General features: G+C 33.4%; 1 protein-coding gene across 1 annotated transcript; it reads left to right on the forward strand.

Moving 5' to 3' along the window:
* Window positions 1-5,329: 5,329 nt before the first annotated feature.
* On the forward strand, window positions 5,330-9,889 carry LOC150034758 (putative inositol transporter 2). Its single transcript, XM_090316081.1, has 5 exons — window positions 5,330-5,745; window positions 5,990-6,060; window positions 7,514-7,957; window positions 8,039-8,638; window positions 9,184-9,889. The coding sequence occupies exons 1-5, from the start codon at window positions 5,610-5,612 to the stop codon at window positions 9,664-9,666; spliced, it is 1,734 nt and encodes a 577-aa protein (XP_090172207.1). The 5' UTR covers window positions 5,330-5,609; the 3' UTR covers window positions 9,667-9,889.
* The last annotated feature ends 9,567 nt before the right edge of the window (window positions 9,890-19,456 follow it).

Here is a 19,456-nt window from a genome sequence, read left to right on the forward strand (position 1 = left end):
TTAAAAGATATTATTAAAGTTTGAGATATTTTTGGATAGAAATTATTAGTATTTCATTTCATGAGTACCTTCCAATTTCTAAGAATATAAAAAATATCTTTAAACTCAAAAAAAAAATAATAATAATAATAAAAAAATTCAAAAATATTTTTAGTGTTAATATATGAACAAAAACGGTTAATATTTTGTTGCAAAAACAACTCTAAAATTTCAACAACCAAGGTTTTAAAATGGTCATAAGGTTTTTTAGTGCAATTAGGGGTGGGGGATTCAAACTATAGATATTTTGGTAGCTAACAGTTGAGCTATATTCGCTTTGTCCATCCTACCATTAATATAGTGATCAAATCAATTGAAGTTTTCTCAAATTTAAAAAGAACCAATTTTAATTATATAGATATTCTCATTTTTCATATAAATATTATCATTTTTCTCATATTTGTCAAATTCTTACGACCATTTTCTCGACAACAAAAATAAAAACCAAAACTTTAATTTAAAACATAAAATTCCACAAAATCTTACAAAATTTAAATACAAAAAATCTTCCCTTAAAACATACCAAAATGATAAATAGCTAAATACAAAAAACTGTATTTTGTAGTGAACACACATTCAACTACTAGCATACAACTTAAAACATTTAAGCCTTAAGATCACTTGGTGTTTCCATTATTTTTTTTTCTTCTTGTTATACCGATATACTTTATATACCCTAACTGAAATGAGCAATTTTATTTATATTTATAGATAAACAAATGTTAAATAATTATCAAGAGGAGTAAGAGAGTAGTGAAGAAAGAAGGGAGAGAAAAAAAGAGAAAAAATAGAGAAATAAAAAGGTACTAACAATTCATTTTCATATATTGACCTTAAAGGTATTTTAGAACTTTTTGTAACGTTTAAGGGTATTTTTGAAACTTTTGAACATTTAAGGATATTTTTGACATAAAACACTAACAGTTTCCATCCAAAACTAACGATAAAGATATATTTTTTAACTCCCTTTAAAAATTTAAGGGTATTTTTGAAACTTTAAAAGTTTAAGGATATTTTTGACATAATCTGCAAAGTTTAGAGGTATTTTATATAATTTAGCCTACCTTTTTTTGGATACTATAAAGTGGTGTACAGTGTCACAAGAAAAATCTTACGTTATTTTTCAAAATCTATCTAAGAAATTAATGAATTCATCATCACAGATTTGAATTTTTATCCCTTGATTAATGATACACTAATCAATTGAACTAAGTTTAGATTCACATTTTTTAAATCAATTTATAAACACCAATTTTCAACCAATAATTTTACTAAAATGACTCTCCTTGTATATCATTAAAAACTACTACATTTTTCAAAATGTTTGGAAAGTATCATCTTCTTAGAAATATTTTTGAAATAAAAATGTTATTTTATTTTAATTGAAAAAAAAAAACCCTATAAATGGAGATTTATGTCTCTATCTTGAACATTTAAAGATGGTAAAAATCAATTGTAAAATGGAATATTAAGGAGTTGGCATTGCCAAATAAAATGGAATATTAAGTTGGTTGGCATTGCCATATATGTAAAAGATGAAAGTGGTCCTCATCTTTTCTTTTTAATGAAGAATATCAATATCCCACTTTAAGTAAAGCTTTTTTCCCTTTTTCCCATACATCTTTTAATTAAATTTTTTTTTTAATTTTTTCTCTTCTTCTTCCTCCTTTGGAGACTTTTATGTCATATTCATTGCACATAGTAAAAGATGACCAATCTTAATTTAAACACTAAAGCAAACCGTCTTTGTATTTGGTGGAATTCAACAACTTTATTGTCAAATAGTTTATTTCTAATATGTAATTCTTATTACTTCCTCATTTTGTTATCTCCTAATTAGCTTATACAACTTCAGTACATATTTATAGTCGAAGTCGCATTGTTCTGTTGGCAATTATAGATTAAAAAAGAATTTAACCGTGCTATATTTTAAAACATTGAGAGACATCGACATAAAATTCAACTAACCAATTGGATAGGTGTAAATGATCCACCCACAAAGTGAATTATGCAAAACTAAAATTACCATTATTCTTTTGAACGGACATTTGCATATTCTTCTAATTATGGAAAAAGGTTTTTTGCATTTCTTTAAAGATAAGACTATTAGGAAAGGCAAAAGTGCTTTTGGAGAAATCATTCAAGTTTCAAATTGGGACTTTATGTTACCCTAAGATTCATTTGCATCAACTTTTCAAAAGTAAATTTCATTAACCATTAACCACACATTGTCATTCTCACTTTCTAAATCAAAATAGACAAATCTAAATTCTTTTCTTCCTCTATGATTTAGGTCATTATTTTTCGATTTTGTATTCGGATTCGATAATTTTACTCGTATATATATATATGTTCAAAGTATTTTTTTATTATAGTTTTTTATATTCTTATTTGGTGCTTCTTAATTTAAAATTTCAAGGAATAAAAATATTTGACCACATTTCAAATTTATTTATTAATAGTTAAATGGAAAAAGAGTAAAGTAAAATTATAATGGCAACTAATTAAAGCATTAGTAACTTCCTTCCATGGTCAAATGTTTTTAAAAGTTTTTTTTTACTAATATTATATTCTAAATTGTTACACATTTTTGAATTGGAGGTATAAATTAAAATTGATATATACATTTTTTTAGTAAAAAAAGTAATAGAAAGTTATTTAATGTATTTACTTCTATTTAACAAAAGGCAGCATAAAAACAAATTAAAATCCTTTTATCTCACTAATTTAGGATGTATTTAAAATATATTTTTAAATATTTAATTTAAAAAATAAGTTATTTCTAAAGAATTTTGAGTGTTTAATAATCACTCAAAATAGTTTTTTCAAGTGTAGTTTAATCAATTTTTATAAAAAGTATTTAAATAAAAATGATATTTTTTGAAAAATATTTTTTTCTCAAGACAATTCAAATGGATTCTTAGTGTTTGACACCTAATATCAAACATTGAGGATGATGTATTATTGTACGAGGGTCAAATATTAATTAGTTAATTTCTTTGGTCAATAAAAAATAGATAGTTTTCTCTTTCTTGGTGAAAAAAATACTAAAGTATCAAATGCTAATAGATAGTTTCCTCTAATTATTCTACGTGGTTAGGCAAAAACTCTTTTTTATAAGGTTAGGTCCTTATTTAAAAAAAAAAACATGTTAATAAAAGTCTTAATAAAAAAAGCAAATTAAAACAAACACGCAATCATTTGGACTAAACTTATATAAATTATAACTTAAAATAATCACTTAAAAGGTGTGTTGTTGGAATTTTTACCGATCATCCAAATTTTAGGCTTGAAATTATCATTTGACTAAGATCTTGAAAATAAAGGTATACAACATTTTTCTTATTTTAATTACTTCGTAGCATTTGCGTTAAGACTTATGTTCAACTAATCTAATATTATTAGTGTTTATCAGACATTAGGACTTTTTCTCCCTCACTCTCTTGTGCTCATGCTCTTTCTTAGGGGTGGACAAAAAACCTGCTCAAACCAAACCGAATTGCAAAACCATACCGAACCGAACTGATTTATAAACAAATCGAATTTTTCGGTTCGATGCGGTTCGTTAGGCTGTTGAAACCGAATTTAAACGGTTCGGTTCGGTTCAAAGCTTGAAAATCGATTTCTAAACTGAACCGAATCATTTATATATAAATATATATAAAATTATATATATATATATATAATATTAATATTTATTTAATAATACATAAATAACCTAATTTAAACTCACTCACCTTCAACACTCGAGCGCCGCCCTCCACCCTCCTCACGACTCACGCTATCGATTTTGCATTTCCATTTCGCAATCGCCCTTCCCCTTCGCCAATTAGATCTGTACCAACTAGGGTTTCTACCGCCGTTCTTCTTTGTTGACCGCCACCGTTCGTCTTCGTTACCAGACCGCCTTACGAAATCAGATCTGTACTAGAGTTCTTCTTTTGTCTGGTTCTTCTTCGTCGACGACTCGACCAGACCGTCTGGTTCTTCTTCGTCGACCAGGCCGATTCTTCTTCTTCTTCGTCGACTAGGCCGATTCTTCTTCTTCTTCGTTCTTCTTCGTCGAAAAAAGCTCAAACCGATTCTTGAAACCGAATCGAACCATACAAACGGTGCGGTTCGATTTGGTTTGACCATCAAACCGAACAGAACCGATTCCACCCCTACTCTTTCTCACTCCCTCACTCTCACTCACGTTACAAAAAGTGATTTTTGACATCAACAAAAGGTTAAGCTTCCACGTTTTTTTTAATGTTATTTTGTTTTATTTGTCTTTTTTTGAGTAATCATCGTGTTTAATACTCGAGTCAAACCACATTGCGTAAAAAATCATTAACTTTTTGACAAACCCCACGCCATTCCAATTTTTTTAAAAAAAAGGTGATAAGACATATTTTTTTTAGTATAAAGTCATTTTTAATAATTGTGCTATTTTATTGGACATCTATTTTTTTAAATCATTTTTTATATTTCAAAAACCAAATAAAATAAAATAAAATAATATATATAATATAAAAAAGCATTAAAAAAGGTAAAGAAAATAATTTTTTTTTTCAATACCATATTATAGAATCTACAACCAGGTTGAATGAGAACATAACCAATTAACATTCATATTTTTATATTTAAGAAAAAAAAAAAGACATTAACGTATTGGTCCAAGTATTATTATTTAAAATTTGTATTATTATTTTTTTGAATTTTGGAGAAGAACGCAAATTGCTTTATGCACCAAGACAAAATTAAACGTATAAATATTAAAAAGAAACACAACTGATTCCCTTATCCATTTGGCCAAACATTATACACAGTCCAATACAAAAATGTCCAGAAGCAGCTTACTTTATAAACAGTGTCAACCGTTACATACTCTGCTGCATGTATATTAATATTTAGGATAAAATATTATAAATATGAATTTAATTCATCTTGTCTTTATATTTTAAATTTTTTAATTTTAATTTTTATAACTAAATTAATCTTTTATTGAAATGGACTAAAAAATAATAATAATAATAATTTAGTCTAACCTAATAGTACAACACTTAATTTTTTGTATCCATTTGTATCATTCACACTAAAAAATAATTAAAATATCTAAAAAAAGAATAAGTGAATTTGTCACGTGACATGTTATGATTGGATAACAGATAGATGATATCCATCATGCGTATAAATATATATTTTTTTTTTTACTGAAATTACATAAACGAAAAATGGATGAAATTAAAATAGTATTTGAACATTATCCGTATTTCATAAAAAGAAAAGAAAACATTTTGGAAAAACCTCGAACATTGTTTCAAACATATCATGATGTTCTGTCTTAAACTGAGACTTAAAATTGTCCCATTAGTTGACTTATTTTCATCATCCCATTCCCCCAATTCTTGCTTCTCTCTTATTTATTCACTTCATTCTCATTCATTTTTTTCTGCCCCAAAACCCAAAAAGAAAAACAGAAAAGACCCATAAAATTTCTTTTTTATTATCATTTTAAAATTTTTTTTTTTGCTCTCTTTCTGGTGGATATTAGAGGGAATTAAGATTTGGTATAGATTTAGAGAGAAATGGAAGGAGGAATTCATGGAAGCAGTGATGGTTCAGCTTTTAAAGAATGTTTTTCTTTGAGTTGGAAAAATCCTTATGTTCTTCGTCTTGCATTCTCTGCTGGAATTGGTGGTTTTCTTTTTGGTTATGACACTGGTAATTAAGATCTAAGTCTTTTTCTTTTCCTTTTTTTCTCATTGTTCTTCTACTGACACGTTTGGAAGTGATTTTGAAACGGTATATATATTTGTTACTTTATATCTTATTTAGAATCATTTCGATATATGTTTTTGATTTTTCAAGATTAGTTCGATATTCGATTTTACGTATTTAAAAGTTATTTTTCTACCATCAAAATTGATTGAGTGTGATTACGTGGGATGATGGGTTTGTTTTGCAGGAGTCATTTCTGGAGCTCTACTTTACATTAGAGACGATTTCAAGTCTGTGGATAAAAGTACTGTTTTACAGGTAATTAATTTGATTTAGAGGATTCCTTTTTTAATAAAGAATATAAAGTTCATCTCATGAGATGGTAGAATTTCGTATAAATTTAATATTTGGTCTTTTAGAAATTTGAAAAAGTGTATTATTAAACTTTTATTTATTTTTTTATTTTCTAAACTTTAAAAAAATTTCTTTTTTAAAATGTGTATTTAATAGTTTCTTACCCTTTTAAAATTGAATTTTTCTATTCTATATCTAATAAGTCTTTGACTTATTTCATATATTTTTTTAAATTCACATATCTACTTAACATAAGATTGAAATTTTAAGATTTTATAAGAGAAAATTCAAATCTATATATAATAAATCACTTATCAATTGACTTTTTTTTCTTAAAAAAAAATTATTATATATAAAATTAAAAATTTAAAGACTTATTAGATACAATATTTAAAAGTTCAAAAATTTATTATATACTTTTAAAATCTAGGGAGTAAATAGACACAAATATAAAATTGTTAAGTACTTAATTAAATTAGGTTATAAATGTGACCTTTTCTTGTTTTACTTATCTAGCTTCATAATTAATGGCTTTTTATCATGTATTAAAACTTGATTGGTTTAAATTGGTTGTGTTAGTTTGGCAAGCTTGTTTAGGTAAGTCAAGTAATTGTGTGATCATTTATGGGGACAAGTGTCAGTCAATGGGTGGTTGTTTTCACTTTTCAACTTTTTCCTGCCACTTTATGGAAAGAAAAACCTTTCTTTGCTACATAGCTCAAATATCTTGTTGCCCCATCATCTTGATGTTACATACTACAATTCCTTTTTTCTTTTTTTTTTTTTTTAAAAAAAAAAATATATAAAAAGTACTTTTTAGTAATTTTCATATATAAAATTAACTATTTGAATTTTATAATTTAGTCTATAAATTTTAGCATATAACAATTTTCTTAAACTTTAAATGTGTAATAGTTTAGTATCAATTGTTCTTCAAAAAATAATTTAGTATCTATCTTAAAAAATCTCATCAAAAATTGATTATCAAATACTTTCTTGACATGTTCAAAATTTTATGAACTAATAGATCTATTAGATACAAATTAAATTTTATGATAAATTATTATTGGACAATTAGTCGGAATGTATAAAAAAGGGTGTAACCTAGGATGCATTTAGGTGGTTTTCAAAAATAAAAATATTTTTTATTGAAATATTTTGAAACTTACCTTGGGGTTAGATCTACACATAATTGTTTTTTTTTTTTTTAAAAAAAAATTATTACAACAATTACGAGATGGAAATCAAACCTCCAACTCTAAAAAAGGGAGATTGTATCAATTATTGCTAAGCTAGATCACTTTGTCACATTAGTCTGTTTTTGTTATCATAAAGTAATTTTAGTTTTGAAAGAAAGAAGTAGTTGAAAAAGAAATTTAGCAATGCAAGTGAATCTCCTGTTGGTGACATGAAACAGGAAACCATAGTAAGCATGGCCATTGCAGGTGCCATAATAGGAGCAGCAATAGGAGGATGGATGAACGATCGATATGGTAGACGAACTGTAATTCTCATAGCAGACTTCCTCTTCTTCATTGGAGCTGTGATCATGGCAGCTTCACCTGGCCCTTCCCTTCTCATTGTCGGTCGAGTTTTCGTCGGTCTTGGCGTTGGTATGGCTTCCATGACTTCCCCTTTATACATCTCTGAGGCCTCCCCTTCAAAAATTCGTGGTGCCCTTGTCAGCACCAATAACTTTCTCATCACTAGTGGCCAGTTTCTCTCTTATCTCATCAACTTAGCTTTCACCAAAGCACCAGGCACTTGGAGATGGATGCTTGGTATTGCAGGATTGCCAGCTCTCTTTCAGTTTATCTTAATGTTCTTGCTACCCGAGTCACCCAGATGGTTATATCGCAAGGTAAAGATCAGAGATACTTTTCAACATTCAGAGAGTTAATAGACACGAATTAAAAGTAAAAGGTGTTTTTTAATTGAACAGGGGAGGTCAGAAGAGGCTGAGAGGATATTGAGAAAAATCTATTCAGAAAATGAGGTAGAGATGGAGATTAGAGATCTTAAGGAGTCTGTTGAAGCAGAGATCAAGGAGAAAGAGGCTTCTGAGACGATAAGCTGGACTAAGATATTGAAAACCACAACAGTGAGAAGAGGACTTTATGCAGGGGTTGGATTGCAAGTTTTCCAACAATTTGTGGGCATAAATACAGTTATGTACTACAGTCCTTCTATAGTTCAGTTGGCTGGCTTTGCTTCAAACCAGACTGCACTTCTGCTTTCACTAGTCATAGCTGGACTGAATGCATTGGGCTCTATTGTCAGCATATATTTCATTGATAGAACAGGCAGGAAAAAGCTTCTAGTCATCAGCTTATTTGGTGTTATCATCTCTCTTGGCATTCTATCAGCAGTTTTTCATGAAACAACATCTCACTCTCCATTAGTGAGTTCTAGAAGCACTTCACTTAAAGCTTACACATGCCCTGACTACAATTCTGCCAGCAATTCTGCATCTTGGGATTGTATGAAGTGTTTGGAAGCCTCATCTCCAGATTGTGGTTTTTGTGCTTCAGGAGCCAACAAGGTAAAGAAAACACAATCACCAATCTAATTATGGGTTTGGATTGACTAATCTAGTATATAAATGTCATGCATGAGTACATAAGAGTTACATAAATGAACTAAATCTACATCGAATGAGAGAGATCTTGAAGATAATAGGCAAGTATGGTCAATAAATGCTTAAAAAATTGACACTTGTAACTTAAACCAACGAGATAGACCTTTATTTTCAAAGTTAAGTGTACTTGGCTTGAAACAATCCTATTAAAGAGTGATCTCTTGAAAATTTTCTTAAAAAGCATATGAGTGAGTGATCACTAAGCATGATGAAAAATTTGTATTGGTCAATAGGGACAATTTTTACTCTAAAAAGTAGTTCAAGATAAGTAGATAAGGTGTCAGATTACAAGGAATAAAAGGGAGTGTTGGATTTGTCATCAAGTTTTGAATCTAGATTCCAAATCCTAGGGTAGAGGCGATATGAGAAGTCATCCGACACAGGTTTTGTATTTTCTTGTTTGTGTGTTTCACATGTAAATATGACACTTTTGTTGTTGTTGTTTGCAGTTGTTTCCTGGGGAATGTTTGGTTGCTAATGACACAGTGAAAAATTTATGTCATAGTGAAGATAGACTATGGTACACAAGAGGATGTCCTAGCAAATTTGGGTGGCTATCACTTATTGGTCTTGCTATCTACATTATCTTCTTCTCTCCAGGAATGGGAACTGTCCCATGGATTGTGAATTCTGAGATTTATCCTTTAAGGTATCGTGGAGTGTGTGGAGGAATAGCAGCCACAGCAAATTGGATCTCAAATCTTATTGTTGCTCAATCTTTCTTATCCTTAACCCAATCAATTGGGCCTTCATGGACATTCTTAATTTTTGGATTGATTTCGGTAGCAGCACTTTTGTTTGTCCTCACATGTGTGCCTGAAACAAAGGGCCTTCCAATAGAGGAGGTTGAACAAATGCTTGAAACGAGGGCTTTGCATTTCAAGTTTTGGAAGAAAAGGACCGATCTATTGGACAAGACCCAAGGAGCCTGAAAAATCAGTACCAAAACTAGTGTTATACAACTTATTTTTCATGCAAAAGTGTTTGGATTCTAAAGGCTTGGTGTTTATCAATTAATGCGTCAGATATGTCAATCGATAAATAGCTCTATGGATGAGACACCTACCATCATCCTTAAGTTGATAGTTTGATTTCTCATCTCGTAATAGTTGAATTTTAAAAAAAATACGTAATGTACAATTTTGATTTCTTCCAGTGTGGTTTATCGCGAATTTACAAATATTTGGATATGGGGGAAAATGGCTAATATATAGAACATTTATGAGAGTCATTGACACCAATTAATTATCAATCTTTTGGATACTATGGTTTATCAATCACAAATAAGCAGATTACCCATTGTCCTAGTTTGCTTCCATGAAGTCCTTAAGATTAACATTAGCCAAGGCACCTGAAAAAGCTATACTTTAAAATGTTGTATAAAATATAAACTAATACTAGTGAACTTGAATACCATAGTCTTTGGCACTAATAATATAGCTTCAACTGTGTGTATCAATGTTTTGATCTTGACATGTAATTAGAGTCACATAGATTTACTAAGGTGGGGTTGGGTTGATTATCAAGAGACAAAAATAATAACCATAACCAAAATAGGTTTTATTTTGAAAGTTTCAAGATTAATACATTTTTAATCCAATACGCACTTTGATGGTTTTTAGAGATTAAGTGGTTAGTTTTTAAAGATCGTCAAACAAATTTTATCATTTTTAATTTTAGGTCTAAAAACTACTTACAACAAACTTATTCAAAAACTTTCAATTTTCTATTCAATAGGTTTTAGATATATTCAAAATTAAGAAAAATGATTATTTTATTGGAACCAAAAGTTAATTTTGTATCAATTTAGTTAATAATGGATAGTACGTTGATTTTTTTTCAAAAAATGTCCCTTTGGCTATTAAGCATAGAATTAAATTTGGGGAATTTTCAAAAATATAGAAATAAGAAAAACTATTTATACAAAATAGCAAAATTTTAATCTTCTTTGATAGAGGCTGAAAGAAGTCTATCAGTCTCTATCGGTGGTAAAAACTGATAGAAGTATATCGTTGATACTATGTGATAGACGTTGATAGAAGTCTATCATTGCTTTTTTTTTTCTTTACAATTTCTGTAAATAGTTTGACATTTTTTCTATCAGTTAAAACTGTTTATTAAATTTTATATATGATATAACAATTAATTTATAACATTTTTTTTAATATTGAATATAAACTTAAAACCATATGAATCTATTAGACATAAAATAAAAGGTTTAGTGGCCTATTATACACATTTTAAAGTTTAGGGACCATATATATGTTGAAGTTGATGCCTTAAATCTCGTGGGTCCTGTAGTTTGTAATTGTATTTATTTAATAAAATCTGAGCTATTTTATTCAACATTTAGTAGCATTAACCCACAAAACCAATAAACTAACATCTAAGGTTATCTTCTGTAGCTTAAACATATATGTAGAGACATACAGGTGGATCATGTTTAAGTGATAACCTAAATGGTCTGTAATGGTTTGTAGTAGATGGATAAGATTGGGTACCTTATCCTAGTAATACTATGAAGATGACTCGCTTTGCAGATGTTACAATTGTTGTAAAATTCTACAAATGATTTAATCTTGATCATTCATGTAGAGACATGTGAGTGAGGGTGTTCTATACAAAAGGGTTTGTATAAGAGCGGACTACGAAATGAATAGTCTCATTATATAAAGTCGTTAATAAGGACTTACATTTCACTAGGATGACCATAGGTGACATGACTTGAATCTTGAGTGAGTTGTGAACTCCTCTGCCTATAAAGGCGGTCCTTTGATTTGCATGGGTGAGTGTGGCTAGATCGTCGACTTAATATGTCTACCATTTTTGGAACTCATCTGATCGGGGATTTGGGAACACAACTACACAAGACAGAATTCACTCATTCCCTAATGTCGGGGTAAGTAGATAAATTGATTCCTTAAGGACTGATTCTAGGGCTTGAACAATGTGACGCCACACCTTTGTTGAGGTTGATACCCTAAATCTCGTAGGATCTCATAGTTTGTAATTGTAATGTACAAACATTTTATTTATGTTATAAAATATATGATGTTTTATTTCAAAATTAGTTTCATTAACCACAAACTAATAAACTAGCATTTAAGGTTATCTTGTAGCTTAAACATGTATGTAGAGACAAACGAGTGGATCATGTTTAAGTGATAACCTAAATGGTCTGTACTATATGGATAAGGCTGGATACCTTATCTTGGTGACACTACAAGTATGACTCACTTAGTAGATGTTACAATTGTTGTAAAGTGCTACAAATGATCTGATCCTGATTATTCATGTGGATACATGTAAGAGAGGATATTCTATACAAAGAAGTTTGTATAAGACCGGACCACGAAATGTTTAGTTTCATTATATAACGTCGTTTATAATAAAAACTTACATTTCATCAGGATGACCATAGGTAACATGACCTGAATCCTAAGTGAGTTGTGAACTCTTACTTATGAAGGCTATCCTTTGATTTGTATGGGTGAGAGTGGTCAGATCGCCTACTCAATAAGCCTACCATTTTGGAGATTCGTTTGATTGGGGAGTTGGGAATATAGCTACACAAGAAGGAATTCACTCCTTCCCCGATGTCGGGGCAAGTAGATAAATTGCTCCCTTAAAGTGTGATTTTGGGGCTTGAACAATGTGGCGTCACAACCTTTCCTGGCTCGAAAGAGGTTTGATTATAGTTGGACTATGATTTATTATTCATTAGAGGGATCAGTTGTTGAGGTTGATGCACTAAATCTCGTAGGGTCTTATAGTTTGTAAACACGTGTATGAACAAACATTTGTGATGTAATAACATGAGATATTTTCTTCACTGTTGTCTATGAAATATGGGATATTTTAGTTGCATTAACTGCAAACCAATAAACTAAGATCCCTGGTTATCATTGTAACTTAAGCATGTATGTGGAGACATACAAGTGTTGGGATTGATATCATAATTCTCCCAGAGTCTCGTAATTTGTAAACTGTACACATTATTATGAATAAAATAAGAGTTATTTTATTTTGCATTTACTCATATCCAATAAACAAATCTCCATGGTTATTGTATGAAAACTTAACCATGTATATGAGACATACAAGTGGATAATGCCTTAAGTGATAACATAAAAAGGTCTGTAGTATAAGGATTAAAAAGTGATACCTGATCTTGTTGACACTACGGATACGACCCGCTTTGTAGAGGTTTGCAAGTGTTGTGAACTACTACAGATGGTAGATCCTAACCATTCGTGTGGAGACATGCGAGCGGGGGTGTCCTATATAAAGAGTTTGTATAAGATCGGACCACGAGATGACTAGTCTTTTTGTATAACGCCGTTGATACTTGAGACTTACATCTCACCTAAATGCCTATAGGTGACATGACCTTAATTCTGAGTGTTTTGTTAACTCCTTCCTTTGAGGGCGGTCCTTTGATTAGTATGGGTGAGAGTGGCCAGATTACCAACTCAACATACCTACTTTTTTAGGGATTTGTCTGATTTGGGAGCTGGGAACTCAGTTACACAAGATGGAATTCACTCCTTCTTCGAAGTAGGGGTAAGTAGATAGATTACTCCCTTAAGGACTGATTCCGGGTCTTGAACGTTGTGGCCACAACTTCTCTTTGGAAGAGAGGACTCAGTCATAGTAAGACTATGACTTATGTTCATTAGAGGAATCGGTGGTACTTAAGAAGTAGATGTAACTACAAGGGCATAACGATTATTGGCCTAGCTGTACTTATGAGCGATCTGTGAAGGGTTATCGTATCGTTGGAGCTTCGAGCTACAAGTTCATAAGGTCACCTTGGTAGCTCAATGGATTCAGTTGAGGATCAGTTCTTGGTGTTGATTTTAAATGTTCAAATTGACAAGAGGTAATTCGATTATATATGATATGATTGGTATGGTGTATGAGATACATCTAGTGGAGGATTGATGTAAATGAGATTTGCATAAAATACCATAAAGAACTATGGTTAATATGTTTCATGAGCTGAAATATTAAAACTATAGGTTATAAATATAGTATGATAAGTTGGTTATCATTTATATTTATAATAATATTAATTATTGGATAATTAAATCTTTTTCTCTAATAGCCAATTGAGTGAGAGGTTATTGGTGGTTCATGGTAACCGTGAGATAAAAGAAAAATTATTTTTCTAATTTTAGTAAGTTTTTGTCAATTCTTTTTTTGAGATTTTCTCTCTCGAAAAAAGAATCTCACGGAAGTTGTCAAGTAAATACGATTTACTAAGCAACAACTTGATTTAGTAAACGATCGTGCAGTGTTTTGTAAGCGACAAACATGGAACTAAGCGATGAGCTAAACGATCGCTTAGCTTTTACTAGATGGTTGCTTAGCTTTTGCTAAACGATTGGGCATTGACCTATACGATAAGTTTAGTCTTCTCCCACTTGCTCAATCGTTTACACGATTGGTGTTTTCTCCTTGGTCTGCCTCAAAACAAGTTCACACAGAGCCTACCCTCTGGATTCTCACATCAAGAATACTAAGGTACCCTTCTTGGTGGTGTCATACTCAACTCGACGCCGTCGAGGTTTTGTGGAGGCTATTCGTGCTATTGGGGTGTTCGTGACTGAGGTGATCGCTGAGTTCGAGTGTGCAGAGTTTGTGCTATTGAGCGATCGTGTTGTTCGAGCCTTCGAGGTTGCTGTGTTCGTGCATTCGTGAGCAAGGAGCGTGGAGACAAGTCTACAAATGTTCGTAGCAGTTCTCCTTGTTCATTTGTAGTTTTCATGCTGCAATTTCTGTAATGAATGCATAGCCGTTTGTTTCGTTTTACGACTGTAATTTTTTAAGTTCATACATGGTTGTAATTTTGGAATGATCTTTCCGCTGCTCATGGAAATCCTTGTGATCGATTTCCTTCAATTACTCGATGGTTTATGTAATAGATAGTTTTTATTTCCGATTTTTTTAGGCTAATCATTCCAATCCATTAATTTTGGTAAATGTACTGAGATGTATGTTTAAATTATATGTCATATAGTATGCCATATAGTTTTAAATCCCACCATAGGTTATGCATTTGTCATGCATCATCTCTATATTATAAGAGTTATGATATAGTAGCTTGCATGATTAAATTACATAAGAGCATGCTCATGCATCATATAATATAAGAGTTATATTTATGCATGCATTAAGCAAATTCATGCATCATCTTTATATTATAAATGTTATAGTATAAGAGTCATGTATGCTTAGTTCATTACTAATTATATAAGAGTTATATATAGTAATGAATGGACATAACATGAAACATGACACATAGGTTAAATTTGTAATAGTTATAAATACCTAGTCTAGCTTAACAATGTGGATGATTTTGGTTGTTTCTTTTATAAGAGTTATAATGGAAACTAGAACTAAAATCAATAAGAAAGACATGCATGCAAACTTAGGCTTGAATCATGTTTTAAAAGAGTTTTAAAATTTGATGAAGATAGACCTAAGATCACGGTTCTAATGAGACTATTCTCTGAGCCTAGGAAATGACATGACTACAGCAGTTATCAACCCTTTGGTTAACACTTAATGCCTAATAACTCTTGCGGAAATAACTCTGATACCAATGAACAAATTTAACAACCAACTGATTAAGTCAAGGAGCAAACAACAACTGATTAGGTAGGCCCATTTTATATTACAACAATGTAACATTTATACAACTCCAAGACTTAACTACAAAGTTTACAACAACAACTCTTTAAAACCCTCCAGAAGTGTAACTGTGGTATGTGGCATACCTTGACCTCAGCAGCACCTTGGAACTCCTCACCTTCTGCTACTTGGGAAGAAAAACATGGAAAAACAGAATGAGCTTCACAAAGTCAGTGAGTGGTAAGCAACTTCTAGAGTCTAATACAACTCATATAAACAAGCATATCATAAATACGAGGTTACATTCAAACCTCTGCCTTGAATGAGTATGATCTCAAATCTATCTACACGCACGGTAGATAGCTAAACTGATAACTACTTAGAATGTGTATGCTGTCTACCTGCACAAATGGTAGATAGATAACTGTTACTAAATACAACGCTTACTCTTTACGTTTCCTTTGTCTCCTATGTGCACATAGTTCCCCCGTGCATGGGCTCAGAAGATAGGCCCATCGACCCTCTGACCATCCCATACGAGGATCCTCCCACAGGCTCAGGAACTAGACCTCTCGGTCCCCTGACCATCCCGTGAGGTTTTGCTTTCGAGCTCAGGAACTAGGTTTATTGACCCCCTGACTATCCTGATCACATAATCTCATTCTCATGCTAGATACTCATTCATAACATAAGCATATACAATTTACTCTAAATATATGCTTAAGAATTAAAGGAAAGTTACCACTCACCTTGGTCGTTTAAGAACCTTTCTCTCTAGAAGTTCCTTGGTCACCTTGGGCTCCCTTTTGAACCCCACGATCTAGATTCAACTTAATGCTCAGATTACTCATAGTTCTAGGCTTTATCTCGAGCTACTTCCTTCTACAAAAATTCTCTAAAATGTCTCAGAAATCTTACCTCATATTAGATTAGAACTCCTCGTGGTTTGGTCGGAATCTTCAAAACATCAAGGCTGACCCAAGCTTATCCGACAGCTCAACCCTTCTGTCATTTCCTCATTCTCCAGCCCGATTCCTTGGAGCTTCTTCTTCGAAAACCCTACTCTGAAAACTAGACTTGTTTAGCTTCCAGATGGATTTGGAATCACTCCAAACACACGAGTATTTTGGGAGAACTCCTCGTCCCAAGTTGATGCTACTTCCAGACCTTCCTGTTCGACAACATCTTCCCCTCTTGGAACCTCTTGACCAATGCATGGTCTTACTATCAACGCATAGTCTCCTCACAATACACTCTTCTTTATGTCCTTTGAAGAGAATTTGAGTTCTTATCTGAAGTCCTTGGCCCTATTTATAGGCATCCAAGATCTCTCTAAGGCCGACACCTTCTACTTGGCCGCATGTCCAAGTGTCTTTTCCTTACACTATTAACGCAATCTTGCGTCATCGCAACCCAAGGTGTTCTCCTCTTCCTTTAGCCAACACATAGCCCTCACATTTGCATGCCTTCTTGTGCATCCACTTCATTTACTTAAGGCTTAAGATTTCTTCCTAACAAGCCACATGTCCGGATGATGACCTTGAATGCATCCATCCTTCATATGCGTTCATCTAACCACAAATGCGTCCATCCAAAATGCCGCAACCTTCCTATGTCCGGACACCATCAATCAGTGTATGCGTCCATTCAATCTTTCCTTGTTCATCTAACTGACGCAACTTGGTCACATATGCTAGATGCTCGCAAGGCTCATCTTTGGCCGCATATCTTTTCCTATCGCATGGCTTACCTTTTCCCTATGCGCTCAACTAGGATAATGACCAACACTCTTTCAACGTATACTACTAGCTTTGTCCCATGTGCCCACATGCCCTCGGATGTCCAACGCATAGCACATCACCAACGCATAACAACCTTTGGGTCGACTTGGTTCTCAACTCAACACCTCAAGGCATAGCTCACCATCGCATCTCTTATGACAAACGCAACCAACCTCATCAACCTTGTTACCGAAAGTCTTAGCAACACAAGGACAAATCACCATGCGTCCACCATAGCTCGTTCCATCGCCTAGCTTATACTTTAGCAAGGCCGCCGCATCCATCATATCCATCGCATTCATCGTCGCATGCCATCACATCCATTGTGCAGCATCACCGCATGCCATCGCGTAGCACTGCTGCATCCATCTTGTCCATCGCATCCATCGATGCATGCCATCGTATACTACCAAAGCATTCCTTTGGCTGCATACGCGCATACCATCGGCGACATACCTTCGGCCGCATACCATAGGCCACATCACCGCATGCCCTCGGCCGCACACTCTCGCGTAGCAAGGCCGCCGCAAGCCCCCAACACATAACACTGCCATATGACATCAATGCATAGCACCGCTGCATGTCATCAACGCATAGCATCACTGTGTGACATCAACGCATAGTGCTACCGTATACCATCGACGCATACCTTCGGCCGCACAACGCATAGCACCGTCGCATGATGCCAATGTATGGTGCTGTCGTATACCATCGAGCATACTCCCATCGCCCGCATGCCATCCATCGCCGCATGCTACAAATGCAACCATCGCATCCATCGCATCCATCGCGTCCATCGAAACCGTCGCACTGCATGCATTGTTCTAACCTCTCAAGATAGTGGCTGCCGTATGCATTTTTCTTGGCCATACTTCAACCTCTCTCCATGCCCAAGTAACCTCTTAAGACTTCATGGCCAACGCATGGCACCACATCAATGCATAGTCCAACACTTAGTCGTTTTTCTCCTTGGCTTCCAATGCATGGTCACTCTTGGCAATTCCTCTTGCCAATACTTCGGCCAATCATGCGTCCAGCCTTACAAACACATGGTTGCCTTTTCAATTTATGCGTTAATGTCTTCTAACTCTTAACGCATGGGTTCTTTTTACCTTACACTTAGCCAAATTTCATCAATTAAAGCTTAACTCAAAACTACTCAAGGAAAATCTATTCAACACTTAGAAATTTCCTTCTCTTCAACATAGGATTTAACTTTCACTTAGTTAATTCCTTTTAACACCTGTTTAAGTAAGGAAAATTGGAAATATGGGTTTCACATCTATCCTCGACCTCGAGGCACCCTAGGAGTGTCCCCCTAAAGGATGGTGTTTGGGTAGGTCAATACCAAGGTGAATGGAGAGAATGTTCATAGTAAGTGGGAGTGGGATGTGTGACAACATATTCCACGGTCTCTCTCATTAGGTTGGATAACATTTTGTGCATCGCCTCGTGGCACCCTGGGATTGTCCCCCTAAAAGATGGCAGTTTTGCACGACTCTTTATTTGATCTTCTGTATAGGATAAGGTCGCTTTAGTCTCTTGTCATAATATGCTTTTTCCCTACGGTGGGCGCATTAGGGTGGGACTCTAAGGCCTAAGATGATGGATTACACTTACACGAAATTGTTAAAGGTTAACAGTTCTGGACCGAAAAATGGTGACTATTAGAGTCAGTTACAAGAGTTATTTCTGTCAAATTGTTGAGAATGTCTCATCCCAGTGAAGAGGTACTTGATCACCCTATCAGTGACTTTTGTCCTGCCTCGCTAAGGCACTATTTTGCTAAAACTTATATTGGTGTTAAAAGTGGTAATGCATAGACTTATTAAGTTTGTTCATGTTTTTTCAACAACTTTTAAATGGCAACAACCACGTTAGCTCTATTAAGTGCCGATAAACTGACTGGTGAAAACTACGCTAGTTGGAAAAACACGATTAATACCATTCTTACCATTGATGACCTGAGGTGTCCCTTATGGAGGAATGTCCTCCTATTCCAACTCAAACTGCCGCTCGAAATGTTTGGGAGGCATATGAGAAATGGACACGGGCAAGCGAGAAGACCCGAGCTTACATCTTGGCCAGTCTGAACGACGTATTGGCCAAGAAGCATGAACCTATGGTCTCTATGTATGAGAATATAGAGTCCCTGCAGGGAATGTTCGGACAATTTTCTAGACAGCTCAAGCACAAAGCTCTGAAATGCATCTTCAACTCCAAAATGGAGGAGTGTATATCTATTCAAGAACACATTCTGAACATGATGGTCCACTTCAATGTGGCAGAGATGAATGAGGCCCGC

Source organism: Benincasa hispida, chromosome 8 (genome assembly GCF_027475165.1).
Source record: "Benincasa hispida cultivar pf3 chromosome 8, pf3_genome.v1.1, whole genome shotgun sequence".
Taxonomy (NCBI): Eukaryota; Viridiplantae; Streptophyta; class Magnoliopsida; order Cucurbitales; family Cucurbitaceae; genus Benincasa; species Benincasa hispida.